The sequence below is a fragment of the Phalaenopsis equestris genome, unplaced genomic scaffold, assembly GCF_001263595.1.
Source record: "Phalaenopsis equestris unplaced genomic scaffold, ASM126359v1 Scaffold000162, whole genome shotgun sequence".
Classification (NCBI taxonomy): Eukaryota; Viridiplantae; Streptophyta; class Magnoliopsida; order Asparagales; family Orchidaceae; genus Phalaenopsis; species Phalaenopsis equestris.
The window spans coordinates 221,055-238,177 of record NW_018164604.1 but is presented as its reverse complement, the minus strand read 5'-3'; the positions used below and the strand labels follow the sequence as shown (position 1 = coordinate 238,177).

The 17,123-nt window shown below is 34.6% G+C and overlaps 1 protein-coding gene across 1 annotated transcript in view; it reads right to left on the bottom strand.

Moving 5' to 3' along the window:
• The window catches only part of LOC110022014 (protein NRT1/ PTR FAMILY 4.6), a 6,321-nt gene extending 612 nt beyond the window's left edge, over positions 1 to 5,709 (bottom strand). The window contains exons 1-4 of the mRNA XM_020720779.1: positions 5,505 to 5,709; positions 5,301 to 5,406; positions 4,270 to 4,487; positions 5 to 1,039 (exon numbers count right to left, since the gene is read on the bottom strand). Of these exons, the coding sequence (XP_020576438.1) occupies positions 5 to 1,039; positions 4,270 to 4,487; positions 5,301 to 5,406; positions 5,505 to 5,507 (1,362 nt within the window). The 5' untranslated portion in view covers positions 5,508 to 5,709. The remainder of the gene's footprint in view (positions 1 to 4; positions 1,040 to 4,269; positions 4,488 to 5,300; positions 5,407 to 5,504) is intronic.
• Positions 5,710 to 17,123: the final 11,414 nt, after the last annotated feature.

Below are 17,123 nucleotides of genomic sequence, written 5' to 3'. Positions count from 1 at the left end.
GTTCAGCTGAGTCAACCAAACCGGATTGCTCCGCCACCCTCTTCCTCTTCACCTCCACCAGCGCCGCCGTAGCCATTGCTACGACAGAGAGCACCAACCCAATCCCGATTCTTTGGAGGTGTGTTATCCCTGTTTCGGTTCTGTTGAATCTGCGGGCCACAGGGATGATGAAGTGGTCGTATAATGGTGCAAGAGCTAATATGAAAATCACAGGGAAAACAGGAAGGGAGGCCGGCGGGACAGTGAGCCCGCCCACCCGAGTATCCATTGTTGCTGCTTGTTGCACTGAGAAAGTAGAGAGCTGAGCCAGGCAACAGTTGAGCATTATAGTTAAGAGAAAAATTGGAAGAATTTTCACCACCATTTTGACTTCTTCTACTTCCCCATGACTGCAAGTCAGCGCTTTATGCGCCGGCGAACAATCCACGGCTCGATTGAGAAATCTGAGCTCTTTGGTTAGTGAAACGATTTGATTGATTGATTGATAACCTGGCTGTTTAATAACCGCTTCATTGTTGCCGGCGGAGCTGGCGGCAAGATCAACGACGGCATTGCAGTGGCTTTGATTTGAGGTAGAGTTGAAGATGGCGGCGAGGAATACCTTGGCGATTATGGTGAGGGGGCTTCCGGCGGGGAGTTTGTTGCGGTAAATTGGAGAGGCAGAGAGGAATGTGGGTATGGAGAGGAAGATGGTGAGGGTGGAGATAGCGAAGCCCCATTGCCAGCCTTTGTTGTCTTCGATCCAGACGACGAAGGTGACTGCGATGAGGGCGCCTAAGGAGAGGCAGAAGACGAAGTAGTTGAAGAAAGTGGAGCGTTGTTTTCGGCCATAGGCGGTGGTTTCGTCGAGCTGCTCGGCGCCGTGAGATGGGAGGGAGCCTTTTATGCCGCCGATACCGAGAGCGGTGAGGTAGAGTCCGGCGAAGAGCATTGCGGCCTTGGAGCCGGTGGCTTCTTGGCAGGAGGAGAGGGGGGCGGAGGAACAAGGTGGTGGTTTTAGGGTCGGAGACCGCGCTTGGATTGTGAGGATTGTTAGTCCCTGTTGATGAGTCAAAGCAGGCTGGTAAAATTACTGGAGCAGGAAAATGATTAACATTTCCAAAAAAAAAAAAAAAAACAGTTAAGCTTTCAAATATGAAAAGTTATTCGATGTTCACCGTTGATCATAATAAAGATGTATTTTAGTGGGTCTCGTTTTTTATTTTTTTCTAAACAAAAAATATTGTGATCAACGGTAAAGATCGGACACCGCATCAAATACGTTTTTATATTTTTTCCAATATAAATAGTTAAGAATTATTTTGACATTTTACTCAAAAAGAAAAAAAAACATTTTTGTATAAATTAAACTTTGCTTCGAATTTGTAATTTTTTTCTAATTAAATATACTTTTTTGCTATTTCATGTACGTAAATTCACATTGAATTAAACGGTATCTCACAATGAAGTAAAAATTAAAATTGCCGGAGCGAATATCAATGCTTCTGAAAGAAGGTTTTTCTCGTGATGAGACGAATATATTTATTTTTTAATTAGTTAAAAATTAATAACTAATAGGTTCGTTAAATAATATTTTTTAAGCCCAACCAAGCCCATGAACGGCCAAAGATTAGGTACTTTTGTCCAACTCAGGTGAATAAACCCACATATCAGGAGCAAGCACTGTAGCACAAAACTGATATCCTAACCCGCCTTTTTCTTGCTTCCCGTTCCGATGGGAGTGACGCTTTTGCATGAGACGCGGAGAATACATCTAGGCATAGAATTGTACCCCAGGAATACTTAAGACTAACGTGGTCCACTAGCGTGACCAGATACCCAAACTAGAATGTGAATGAGTTGGTGGGAGAGGCAGGGCCGCTCTCATGTGCTACTAAAAAGTGGGACCCATTTCAAACTATGTAAATGTAAAAAATAAAAAATAAAAAAAAGGATAAAGTAAGCTCTTATATATATATATATATGAATTAATTTGATAATTGAATTATTAAAAAATAATTTATTTAATTATTTATAAGTCAAAGATAAAGAGAGAAATTAATGATAACTTAGCTGCTAAGGGTCAGTTTTAACACAATAACTAGAGGACAAAAATAATTGTTATTTTAAGGCAAGCTTCTAGAATTCGCTTTTTAAAAGATGCGATTTTTTTTTTTTTTGGGACAACGCAAAAGAATATAGCATGTACTTATTTTTTAGACATTAAGCGCTCAAAGCTTTTTAAGAGAGAAAATTATGCGCCTGAGTATTTTTACATAAATTAAATAAATTTGGGACTATTAAATTATTTTAACATAAATATAAATGACTAAGACTGGAACTAAAATGCATTTATGTCATAGCACGCACACCGGTCTCTCTCTCTCTCTCTCATATATATATATATATATATATATTTGTGTGTGTGTGTCGCAAGCTGTGACCTGTTGGTTGGCGGGATTCACAGTAAGTCCCATCAGGTCACGGATCCCCAATGACGTTGGGTTCTCAAATATTTAGGCACATCGTGCGGGCTCTCATCTCAGAGTCTAACACATGGGAAATTGGCATTCGGGCATATATATATAAAAGGATGTTGTTTTATATCAAAACAAACTTTAGTTTGTGCAGAGAGCACATGTTGATCATACTACCACATCTTTGTGAACGTGTGCACCATTAATCCCAATCCAGATAACTAGATGCCCTATTTACACTTATTTGAATAAAAAAAAATATATTATTGGCTCAAATAATAATATTTTATTAGTATTAAAAATGTCACTAGTTTTAAAAAAAATCAAGAAATTGATCCAATTAGCTTGAAGTAATGCCTTTTTGACTTGATTTTTAATTTCAATAATTATTTTTCCTAAATTTTAATTTTTTTAAGATTATTTTCAAAACATTCCAATTGATTCCTATATCTTTTAATCAAATTTAGGGTATTTTTGATGTAACTATAATTTTTTTTTAAAAATCTGTTTATAAAGTTGTGGTGATGAAAACAACTTCTTAAAAAGCTGTGGTGGAAATCTTTGACATCACAAAAAAATACAACTATTATTAGCTTTTTAAATCTGAAATGCATCTAGCTTTTCATGCAAAGATTTTTAACATAAAATTATTTTAAAAGTGAATATTAGTCTTTAGACATCAGATGTGTAAATACATAGGAATTGTGTGGTATGTAGATTAATTTTTCTTATTACAGATCTAGCACTCCAATATTTAAATCACATAAATAATTCTACCTCGACTTACTTTTTAAAATTGAATTGCATCCTTCTATGAGTAGATTTATGACACCAAAGTAAATATTTAGCAGTTAGATATGTAAATACATAAGATTAGTGTGATATGGAGGTAAAAGTCCCATTATTTTAATTTAATCACAATTTAAATATAAATGATTTAAATTTACAAAAATGCTTCAAGGAGGGATGGGCCACTGATGTGACAGAGAAGAAATCTAGACAAGTGCAAATTCATATGATTCCTTGAGAATCAAAAGAACAACTCATATTAACTCCTCTTCTCAATCATTTGATCTAATAATGGAAAAAAAAATGGTGGATTCCTCCCTCCTAATCCATAAATATCACTATCCCACAAAGAAAGATTTCTAAATTTTGAAAAAAAAAATATTATACTTTGTAATTCATGCATAAGATTCCAAAATTCACATCTGTTCAGTCTTATCTCATTACTGATAGAAGCCATTAATTTCATCTTTAAAGTCATGTTATTGACTTATATACATGTATTATTAACAGTCTAATCAAGCGTCTTTGTTAGGATTTCAATATCTTCTCAATACTTTTGCAAAGCAAAATTTTAATTTTACTAAAAAACAAGTATTTATGGTTAAATTTTAATGCAAATGCCAACAAAAGCTCTCTTATTCACCAAAAATATATCCTAATATTTTATACATGTGCATGCATGTGATTTAACAAAACATAATTTGAATGATAAATCTATAAAAATACATATTTAATTTTTTTATATATATAAATATATAAAAATTTAAACATTACATACAAAACTTATCAACAAACGTCATTTTAAAACACAAAAATAAGTACACATAGATATTCTAATTTCATCTTAAAGCAAGATATTTTAACACTGCATACCCAACAGTACTCAAACAATAATATATATAAACTATTCAATCATATATAAATCATATCAGGGGGGGGCATGATCGAACACGACGTCATCATCTAAATCAATAAAAGATAAAAGCAATAATTAGCAGAAAGCAGATTATGGAAAAGCACTTACCAAGAACTCGATAAAAGCGCTTATGAGGTAGATAACGTAGGTGGTGAAGAAGGCATCGGAGAGGAATCCGCCGAGCAGAGCGAGGAGAAAAGCTGTGCCCATGAAATTTGTCACCGCGGTTGCGGAGCGAGAAGGCGAGAAGTACATGAAGCCATCCAAGTAGGTGACCAAGTTGCTCGCATTGGCTAAGAAAGCCAGATTCTCCATTATCTCCACCGCTACATTTGTTAATTAATTTGTTAATTATGGTTTAATTTTGTGTTTAATTATTTTAGTAACAATGATAGGAAAAGAAAAAGAAATAATTTAATATTAAAGCTAGCAAGGGATTATTTGGTTATTTATTTATAGAAAAAGTAATAAGAAAATATAATAATTTTGGTTTAAATCAATTTATGTGAAAAATTAAGTGTTATTTTGCAAAAATAATTTAATAATTTCTATTTATTTTGAATAAAAGCTTGAATACTTTCTCTTATTTTTTGAAAATAAGCTTGTTTTCTTATTAAAAAAAGAGTAAAATAGACACTTATTTACCAGTTTTCGGCATGCAGCAATTCTTAATTTAAATTATATTTTTTGTATTCTGAGCAAAAAATTAACTTTCAGAGAGGAAGAAGAAGAAGCGAGATCTTCATCTATTCAACAAAAAGTCAAATAGATCAATAAGGCTGTGATACCCTTAAAAGTTCCAAGTAAGTTGGATCACATGTTTCAGTATGAAAAACTGAAAAGGCTCCAAATTAGGAAAAATTATTACGTCCGCTCGTCGCCCGGATGCCGAGCTGCGTCTGAGCGATGGACTTCCGCTGTATCACGACTGTCGCTCAGATGCAGCTCGGCGTCCAGGCGACGGACATAATAATCTCTCCCAAATTAGAGATTGTTTTCATTTTCAAAGGAGAAGATGAAGAAAAACAAATATTACACTTCTTCTATTTGTAATTAACAAAAAAATAATAATAATAAAAGTAACCCTGATGTTTAGATATAAAACTCTTATAAATTATCAAAATTCATTAAATTCATACCTAAGACAAAGGAAGCAGCAACCATTCCTCCATGTTTTCTTTTCAGAGCTGGTCTTCCTCTCCAATCCACATAGCCAATCCATCTCTCTCCTTCATAGCCTTCTTCCTGCCATGAAAATCATTTTTATTATAACAAAAATGCATATTTATCAGAATTAAATTACTGAATAAAGATAGGAAGAGAAGAAGGAAAGAGGAACCTACCATTTTTTTGTTTTTTTCTGATTTTTTTTGGGTTAGCTTGATTTACAGCAAGTTGAGGGTTGAAAAGCTTTCTTTTTCTGCTAATGGAGGATGGAAGAGGGCAGAGCAGCTGTGGGGGAAATTAAAAAGCTCAGGTTAAGGGAGAGGGACATGAGAGGAGCCATATTTAAAAGGAGAAGGGTCCTACTGGTGATAAAGGTGTAGACCATCCCCTCTTATACACCTCAAGGAAAAAGACTTTTTGTCTAATTAATTTGGCCATTGGACTAAATTAATTAATATCAATTTGTTGTTGTTGTTGTTGTTAATATTATTATTAGTACTAATATTATTTTGGCTCAAGAATCCTTTTAAAGTAAAGTTTATTTTTAGGAAGAGAATTTCCTTTTTTAGATTGAGTAAAAGAGGATTAATTTTGGCTTTATTTTTAGATGAATTATGCATAATTTAATAATTTAGTTAGATAGTTTTTAAATTCTTAACTACTTATATTTCAATTGTTTAAAATTTAATATAAGATTAAAAATTAAGCAAAATTCACATAATTTAATCTACAACCAATGTATTTTCATATTTTATTAAGTTCATTTATTCTCTTGAGACAGATCATATATTATATGTTTAAATTTGTACAATTTGAAAAATAATCTTCTTCAACTACTAGCCATGAATCCTTAATTTATAATAACATGTTTTTTTTTTCCTTACATAAAACCTCTCTCACTCTCTCTCAATAAATTATAATAATTATTGATTAAGTTTTGAAATTTAAACATATTTATTATCATTAATAGTAATAATTAAGATTCCTACTATTTATGGAGTTAGGTTAAATTTTGGGTAAACTTATTCCTTTTGTAGCACAAATACTTCTAAAAAAGTATTGTACACGTGTCCAACATGTATCGAACACCGACATGCACTGACAACTGGTCCTTCACTGCAAAATATGTGTCTAATTTATTTTTTGCGTTCAAACACATTTAGTATATGCCTCGACATCGCATTAGATATAAGCTCAAGATAATTTGTGTAAGAACATAACACGGGAAATGGAAAATTATAAATATATGTATAACCCTAAGTATGCATGATAGTTGAAGTCACTCCTCTCTCATCATGTTAAATCGAGCATCGAAGATTAATTGAATATTCATTGAAGACGAGCATCAGTAGTTCCCTCTTTGTTTGTCTAAGCCGAGCATCAAAGATTCATCTTGTATCCGTCAAAGCCACCTATAGTAGTTTTCTTTTGTTCACCTATGTCGAACTTGAACATGCTAAAATGGAGCCACGCAAACTGATTAGGAGTCAAAGTAGCAAGTTCATTGAAGCTTATCCAAATACCCTGCTAACTTTGCAACACTAGCAATGAAGCTTGTAGTCGAAGTCAAGTGGAGTCAAAGACACCCAGGCTTTATAAGTAATAATTTATAGTCTTTCTTTACTTGATGAGATAATAGTTATTAATCTACACTTATTCTCATTCAAAATGTTAAATTTTTAGCTAATTTATTAAATAAAAAGTTTATTTTAAATTTTTGTATATAAATTTGAGGATTATAAGTCTAATTTTGAAAATTAATTTCCATAAAAATACGATTTTATAAAAGAAGTTATATTTACAAGTTAAGTATATGCTTGCATAATTTATTTTTGATGACTTTAATAAATAATTATAAAAAATTATATTCTCTATTAAAAATTAATTAAATAATAAAATATGTCAGTGCATGTTGTGTCTTATTTTTTTCAATTACATATGTCGGGTCACCATATTGTATCATGTACTCAATGTCCGCCTATTTTCTAACCCTAGTCACAAATTGTTGAAGGGCTATTTTTTTTGTTATGAAACTTGCTACCAAGTAGAATCGGTAAGATGTGCAAGCTTTGAGTTAGATTACTTGAATTAGATGAATAATAATGCTATTAATCAACAAAATAATCAATTTAATGTGTCTGATGAATCAATGTAACCCTAATGACTTGAGCTTTTTGGGGACATTTTGAGATCACTTTTTTTTCTATTATTTATTTATTAATTTATTTATTTATTTGTAATTTGATTTGATATAAGTTATGTTTGACTATCTGATTAAAATATGATTATTTTTAAAAACACTCAAATAATTAATAGCTATTTTAAATATTTTTTTTTCTAAAAAATGGAGATTTATTTATATAAAGAAGTAAACATATGTTAAAAAATAGACAAAGCAAACATATTTTTAATAAAAAATAAATAAATAATAGAATTGATTAGCCACTAAATTTATAGCTTTATTTTGCCACTTCTTAGAAAATATTTTAATAAGCTTATAAGATAATGGTACCAAGATTATGCTTAAATTTATTATTTAAGAGTTTGATAAATATATTTAAAGTAATAAGTTATTCCTAATTAGCATGTATTACAATCAAATTAATGCCATTAATAACAAATTTTATTAGACAAGTCTTGTCCATCAAAACGAAAAATAAGTAAACGGAATGGATAATTAATTGAGCATAAAGCTAAAAGACATTGATTTTCGGAGAAAAAAGGAATGAGAAATCATGACTTTGACATAATATTACAAAGATTTTTAAGATTCCTTAGATTTTGTAGCTGTCTTACGATGAATGGGTATAGAATCTTATGCTTTTCCCTTTTTACTCAAACCAAGCAGATTTAATGCTAATTTTTAAGAATAGTTAAAAATTTATTAAGATAGTTAGTTAAATGATTTTTAATGTATACTTTATTGGTTGAATAAAAAAAGTAATAATCATGAGAGGCCGAATTATAGTGCTCACCTAACCTAAATATATATAGTTATGATTTCGCCTGACCTAAGTTTGAGGAGAAAATATTGCACACGGAGTCCGAACGCAAGCTGGACAACGGGACGGGATGCGCGAGGAGGTCGGCTCTCTTTTCATCTGCTTCCTTCGTGCATGACGCCGTTGTTCGGACACAATATGCATGGGGAGGTTGGTTTTTTTTTTTCCTCCGTTTCCTCCATGCATCACGTCCCTTGCCCAGACGTAGCTGTTTTTTCGAGTTTGATGCTTATACTTTTAGCATTCTAATTCTAAAAAATAAGATAAATAAAATTTCAATATATAAGAGGTTGAAAATATAATAAACACTGGTAAAAAAAAAATTTGACAAGCACTTATTTAAAGACACTTTTAAAAAATCATCTTAAGATTATTTGAAAAAAAACCCATTAAAATATTTAAAATCACTGCTAAACGTCTTTGCAGCATTAACATTTGTAACGACTTAAACTTCGCTACAATGAAAATAACAGGGATTTTTATGACCGTGATTGTCTGCATAGGTATCGTAAAAAACTTTTTTTTTTGTAGTGAAAATAATATAAAAAACTAAATTTTAATAATAGAGGATAATTAATTTAATAAGAAAATGAAATTTCCTTTTGATTTTAGTTTAAAAATCTATTAATCTCAAACATTTAATTTCTATATTTTTATAATTTTGCCTTATTATCATGATGTATAGTGTATCATACTATAATTATGGTATATTATTTATTCCAACAATCCTGAGCACACCTAACATCCAATTGGATATGTATCAACATGCAATTTAGCAATAATATATTCACCTGTTGTGCTAACGAATCAGAGTAAAGAAGAGTTAGAGTTTGTTTTATAGGCAACTTGCGCGTCTATTCTTTGGTAAACGGTGTTAAGGCTGGTTTTAATATTAGCCGCAAATTAATGATAATTATATCATTGGCCAATTTTTTAATAGTTAAGGAGACGTACACTTATCTCTAACGAGTACTGCATAGTTTGAATCCATGATCTATTTTATATATCAAAGAAAGAAAGACTTCCAATGTGGGACTAATTGTGATGACGACATAAGTACTCTGTAATTAGCTAGTTGGTGGTGTGGTTTTAAAATTAAGTCAAGGATAAGGAATGGGCTTTATAAGTTTTGTTTTCTAAATTATATTGATGAATTTTTCAGTACTGACGCCAGGTAATTAGGGCATCTAAAGGTTTGATTTTGAGAAAGTTTGACATCGAAGAAAATTTAGGAATAATTTAGAGGTTTTTTGATTTGCTGAAAGATTAATACACTGTTGATGCGTGCTAGAAAATTTGCGGTGGTAGAGTAATGAATTATCGTCTTAGAGTTACACGAGAATTCAACACACACTCAGATGAAAGGGAAATAACATGTGATGACATCATACGTTTTTACGTGGAAACCCCGTAAAGGGAAAAAACTACGGGGTTTGAACTTGTTATAAAAATTCATTATAGGTTGATGATTATAGAGACACCATGTCTCACAGACGGGAATAAGTTACTAGATTTTCGATGTTACAACATCGACTGACGGCGTCTGGTCAGCGGTGGTCGACGGAGGTCGACGGTGATCAGCGGTGGTTGGCGGCAGTCGAGGACGGTCGGTGGTTGATGGAAACTGACAGCGCTGGTCGACGGCAGTTGAAGACAGTCAGTGATGATCTGTCGTAGTCGACGACGACTGACAGTGGTCGACGGAGGTCGGCGGTAATCGCTGAAGGCCGGTGGTGGTCGACGACGATCGACGATGGCAGGGATGGTGTTGGACTTGAGCTCTTTCTCAAAGCCTCAAGTTTTCTCTCCAGCCCCCCCTCTCATGTGAAGGGTGTGGCTCTATTTATAGTTTTCTGGTTGCAATTAATGCATGAATATGAACTATTTTAATAGAACGGTCCAGAGAGCTTTCCTCGATCGAATGACGTTTGATGAACATTTTAGTGCCTTAACAATATCAAAATTGAGCAATCTTGAGCTTTTTGGATTTTTCCTGTCGAGATGCTTGATTCGACAATAAATTCGCTAAATTCGACAGTCATTTGACCTTTCAAATGTGTCCGAAAATCTTTCAAGAATGGTTTAATCACTTGATCTAAGCTTAATTTAACTCACATTAGACTAACTTTGATATCATTAGGTCTAACTCATCGAGTCGGTCAGTTTGACTATAAGTTTGCTAAAATCATAGCCCGAGTGACTTTTTATCAAAATTTGAATATTTCTTGTTCAAAATATTACCTCAAGATTCGTGCCAGATGATGAAAAATTGTTTGTGGCGCATCAGTTGCCCTCTATTTTTGGGCGAGATCAAATTTATCGTCCGAAAATATTCAGATCTAGAACTATTTTGTTTTCGTTGCATAAAGGTAACATTCTTACCATCTGCATATAAATAAGAATAAAATAAACCTTTATTCGTTAAGGTAAATGTTTCTAGCTCTAGTTGGTTGCCGTCCTTTCTTTCACGTGGGAGGGAAAAAATATTACATTAGGGCTCCGGATGTATTCGGAGTCCAATGGTGGGGCGCCACGTGTTAAGCAGGCCCCACCATTCTTAACACTGGTAATACCAGTGTATTACTGTGGGACCGCTTGACACATGACGCCCCACTATTGAACTCTTAACGCAAACTACATTAGGAGTCCTGATGTAATATTATCTCCGTGGGTGATGGGTGTTCAAATCCTTCCTTCCAAAGTCATAAAAATATTTTTATATAGCCCGAAAACCGAAAGTTAATAGCTGACCGTTTTTTTAAAATGAGTTGTTTTTATCTTTGATGAGCTGTTGTTTTTTTAACAAGCTACCATTTTTTTTAATGAGCAGCTATTTTATTTTAATGAGCTGCCATTTTTTATTTATTTAATGAGGAGTTGTTTTTTTTAATGAAGTGTCATTTTCTTTTAATGAGCACTTGTTTTTTTTATGTTATGTCTCATATCATGCCTATGAATAGAGACATTGGATGAGGGGAATAATCACAAATGAGGAGAAGGAGAAAGTCATCCTGCATTATGAAGAGCAGTTACAACAGGGATTTGTGGCGAAGCAAAGAGTTGCGGCGTAAAAGCAAAGAGTTACGGCAAAAAATTGCGACAAAGAGTTGCAGGGAAGAGTTGCAGCGAAATGTCAAGTCATTCACGTCTTGCGTAGTAGACGAGTAATGGGATTTTCTACTACGCCGCGGAAATGACAACCGAAGAACCTCGTTAGTTTTAATGAAGTGCCAGAACGTGGTGGATGCGATGTTAATTTTGACGGAGAGCGACTCGATCCTATTTCGAAAGAAGTTTTACTTCCTAAATGATTTGGTGGTGAAATTGTCGGTTTCGACCGATCAAGTGTATTCTCCTCCTTCCGGGTATGTCACAATTCGTGAGGCAGCCTTTAGAGTTGTCCTACGATTTTCACTAACACCTGAGTTCGTCGAAATTGTGAAGACATTCGAAGTTTGTGTTGCTTAGTTGTCTTGGTGGGTGGTGACAATTATAATCGGGTTGGTTGTTTTCTTCAGGAGTCGTGGGTTGACGTTAACACCGGTGATTTTAACGCGGTTGCGCTGGTTCTTTAGTGACTTGCATGATCGTGTAATGTTTATGCAGAAGGCGTTGGATTTTTGTCCAAATGAGCTGATAAGACAATGGCTCGTGAGATTCTTCTTTGCAAAGAATGATTGGGGGCTCCGTGAGAGGCGAGGAAGATTCCAACAGTTATCTGTCTCTTTTCAAGCTATTGAGTAGGGAATAGTGAAGATGCTAGGTTTTTGTGACTTTAAGGAGATGTTGTTCGAGAACTCGTTTGAGTTCAAAACTTTCATTCCAGAAAACAATATTATGTTATAAACAAAACCAACATAAGTAAATAACGCAACAAAAGTATAAAAAAAAACATAATGAGGAATGAAAACTCTCAAGTATAGCAGCATGTCCAAAATAGTTTAAATATCCAAAGTATAATGAAAAACAATAAATAAATAGAAATGTCCCACACGAATCTAATTAAAAAAATATCTCTCAAATGTCTTGCACCCATAAAAATATCGTAGCTAAGCGGGCATCACGATGAAAATCTCTCTCTGAGTTGAATATTCAGGCAACTTTATAAAAAATAAATACAGCGACATGTCCTCAAAAATTTTTGGAGTTGTATCCAGAATATGCACAATCTACTAGACATAAATTGCTTGAGATGTGCTGGGGTCACTAGTGCATGAAGCCACCAACTGTGATATCTGGCTTCTAAGGAAAACAACTCTCATTTTCTTTTTATTTTCAATCCGATGAGCTTAGAGCAGCTCGAGGTCTCAAGTTCATGGAGCTCCGGGCTGGGGCTTTCAGTGGACTCACCCGTTTGATCAGTTCCCAAATTTCTTAGGACGCCACCAAACCCCATCTCATTGAGGGCACATGCATTATTACACATTACCACAATAGCTCCAAACATATAATCTAACTTCTCCTTCAACTCATAATCGATTCCACTGTATTTTGAATTCTTTTACTCAGGTACTACCTACAGATTGATATTAAATGTAGTTGAATTTAAAAAATCAATTAAAAATTGACCAAAATAGGGTGCAATTCAAAAATACTCACTCCAAGTCTTTCTACCCACCACTCCTCGAAAGCATCAATCGTTCGCTTTATCGGATCACACCCCAAGCCCATTGATCCCCATTTCATTTCCTTCCATATTTTTCAATTATTCTTTAGCTGATCCCACTTTTTTTTAACTACATCCTATCATACTCTCAACCTTTATTTTCCTTGAATTCTCTAATAATAGTTTTCCAACATTCCTTATTAAAATAGCTTGTTAACCTATTTCCTAGATCAACCTTCTTGAGGCAAAGGTCACAAAATACTAATTTTACTCTTTACCCCACATTGCAGATGAACCAACCAGTTTTTTCTTAACCATTGTATTACTAACATAAAAAATCTAATTAACATAAGTAGGAATGCCACAATATCACAAATCAAAGAAAAATCGGAATGTCACTATCATCAACACCAGCTCCACACCAACACCTCCACGCACAGACACATCAAGACACCAACACATCCACCGCACCACTAGCACCACCTCCACATAGAGACCTCCACCTCCACAAAGACACCAACACCCCCACACCAACACCTCCACAACTCTACACACCGGCACATCAAGACACCATCACATCCACCACACCATCACCACCAGCTTCACACACCAACACCTTCACAGAAACACAACCACACACTAACTACCAGCTCCACAACTACACACCAACACCTCCACATAGACACCAGCACCTCCTCACAGATACGAGAAGCCAGAGAAGAAGGCTGATGCAACCTTAAGAAATCAAAGGGCATAACAACAGACCTCCAAGTCCTTCATACGCTATTAACACCTACTTTATGACTTTTATTAAAACATACACAATACTGAAATATTGTTATTGACAAATGAAGCATTATATTCATCCATTTCTCAAATTCTTACTGCCATGAGAAAATCAATGATAAAATCTCAACCTATATTTAAAACATACACAACATCAGAAAACATTGGTATTAACAAATTCAAGATCATAATTTATACATTTTTAAATTCTCATTTAAATATCCAAATTCATGATAAAATCTCAATCTATATTTAAAACATACACAACACCCAAAATATTGCTATTCACAAATCCAACACCAACTTTCATCCATTTTTCAAACTCCCGCTCAAATACCAAAATTCACGATAAAACCCCTGCCCATTTTTATCCTTTAAAAATTTAGCACCAAAAACCAAATAGAGCAAAACTACCACGAAACAGTGTTGCGAGAGCTATGTATGTAAATATCCCAAAACAAAGAAGAAAGTGCAAACCACAATCCATACAGAGCAAAGATATCAAGAAACACTGCTTAGGTTGCTAGGTATGTAATTATCTCAATAAAATCAAAACGAGCAGATCAAATCTACAAACCAAACAAACCACATACATGGCACCCAAAACATTGCTAACAACAAATCAAACACCCTATTTTAGCCATTTTCCAAACTCTCACACAAACATTAAAGGTAAAGATACAACCCCATTCCAAATTCTTAGCAACCTCTTTCATCCATTTTTTAAATTATGATTCAAATATCAAAATTCTTGATAAAATCCCATTCCATATTCATAAAATACACAGCAGCCAAAACATTGTTATTCTAAAATCCAACACCAAATTGTATGCACTTATCAAATTCCCCCTCAACTATGAAACCATATCAGATAGAGTAAAACATAAACCATCCTTTAGGGTGATAAGCATGTAAGTATACCAATAAAACCAAAACCAATATCGTAACCCACAAACCGAACAAATCAAAACCCATTTGAAATCACAAAGCACAAAGCTTCAAAATCATAAACCAAATCTATCATGGATGCAACATGAAGCATCAAAATTCACAAACTGAGTGTGTCAAATGGAAAACCACCAAACTGAGCAAACAGAGAAATGAGGGAGAGAAAACCAACAACCAAACTAAGAACCATTGCACAGTTGCATTTGCATAATCATAAAACCACTGAACAGATAAGGCAAACATTATTGGAACAGAGGGGAAAGGTAGAAGAGGGACTACCTCACAGAGCCCATAATGCACATAACCACTAAATCAAGCCAAAGAAGAGAAGGGACAGGGAGAGAAAGAATAGAAAGCTTATTGCAATAACCACCAACTGAAGAAAGTGAACCACCACGCAGAGCACACAGTGCACGTAACCCCCAAATCGAGCGGAAGAAAAGAGATGAGAGGGAGAAGAATGTAAGGGTCACTGGAACGAATCACATCCAACAAGAGGCAACCAGAAACAACTCCTCGCCATCGGAGTCACAAATTCAATGGAGAGAAGTAGGTTGGGTAGAAAAAATGCGGGAGAGGGAGCCACGAGGTCAAGAGAGGAAGAAGAAATGAGAGAGAGGGAGTCGTGGACCGCGAAATAAAATGCACGCGAAGAAACGCAGGCCGTAGAGTCCAACCCGCGGTTGCGTTCTGCACAATTTTTTAAGAACGTCATCATGACGCTTTTCCCGAACGTCCAAAGTCACGTTTTCAAAATGCGTCGCACAAAAAAAAAGCTGCCCCAAGCGGGCCCTTATACAAAATATTAAGGGGACATTCACATACATATTGCATAGTTTTCTAACATAATTCACTTAAAAGACCATATATATAGTCCTAAAAATATTCACAATAATAAATCTAAATATGAGCTAAAGGTTCTATAAAAAACAATAAGATAAAATGATATACCAACATAATCTAAGAAAAAAATACATTAAAAGAATAATGTATACCTTGATCGAAGGAGATTGGGGCTTATTGAACCTTTAACAAAGATTCTACGGAGCTCTAGAAAGCTAATATGACCAAATTGATAGCATAGCTGGCGGTCAAGGAGGAGCTCGACATACTTGCCCGAACGAGTTTGGATAAGGGTCGAGGAAGCTAGGCGACAATCGGCGTAACCAACAACAACGGGAGGAGTATCGACAGACGGAGCACCGAAGCGGGATCTGTGAAGAAGAATGGTCTGCTAGGTTCAATTTATTCGTTCTGAAAAGTGAATCAATTTTATTATTAGTGATTTCCACAATCATTCTTTACAGGGATTTAAACTGCCTTTAAGAATGGCGGTTTAAATCACCGTCAAAGAGGACTATGACATCAACATTTAAACCACTACAAAATTATGTAGCAAAATCCTTTGTTTTTTGTAGTGATTATTTGGTCACTTAAAACTTTGCCCACCGAACATCTCAAAGAGGTTGGGTTCCTCCACTAGACCTAAGCCAACATCAACTTAATTGCAATTCAAGACAAATTAGCCTCATTAGTCAAATTCTTTTACATTATACACCTTCAACAAATGCAAAGACTCATTAAAGTCAATATATCAACATTAAATATATATTCCTACAAAATCAATAAAGCATGCTGACAACATACTAAGAAAAAAAAAACATTAAACAAAATTTGAGCAGCACAAACGACTACCAAAAAGAGTTCACATTGCATGACAAATGCACACTACTTAAAAAAATAAAAAAGTTGTACTCCCGAGTACTAAAATAGTGCAAGAATTAATAGCGTCTTATTTTTTCCACCTTTTATTAACTGCTATGACAAATGTTCGCTACTCCTAAAAAGAAAGTAGAAAGCCAAACTCTTAGGCGGCATAATAGAACTGTACTGAATTACATAACGGCAGAATATATTAAAAACTAGTTAAGGCTATGTATGATATAATATCCTTTAACAGTGTGGTGTAAGCACTGTAAAATGTGTGTTGGAGTATAAATCACGAGAGAATTTATGTATGTAAGACGTACGCAGAGCTGCATACTTCAGAGGTTATTTAGAGGGTATTGAGGGGTTATAGGTACGTTACAGAGATGTTACAGGGGGTCATCCCCCCCATAACCCCCCCCCCCCCCCCCTAAATAGCCTCCGGCGCACGCAGCTCTGCGTACGTTTCACGTACGCAAATTTTTCTCATGGATCGGGCTATTAGAAGTAATATATTGATCCGTGCTGTGCCAGACAAACAGTTTTGGCTTGACGCAAGTCAGTCAAGTCTAACTCTAATTAATGTGAGAGAGCTAATATTCTAACTAAGGGCTTGTTTGGGACAACTTATAAGTGCGGCAGCATTTTCAAAATGCCACCTAAACGTTTGATTCTCACGTTTTAATAAATTATCGGACAACGACGTTTTGTAAATTGTATTACACGCCGCGATCCACGTTCGCTCG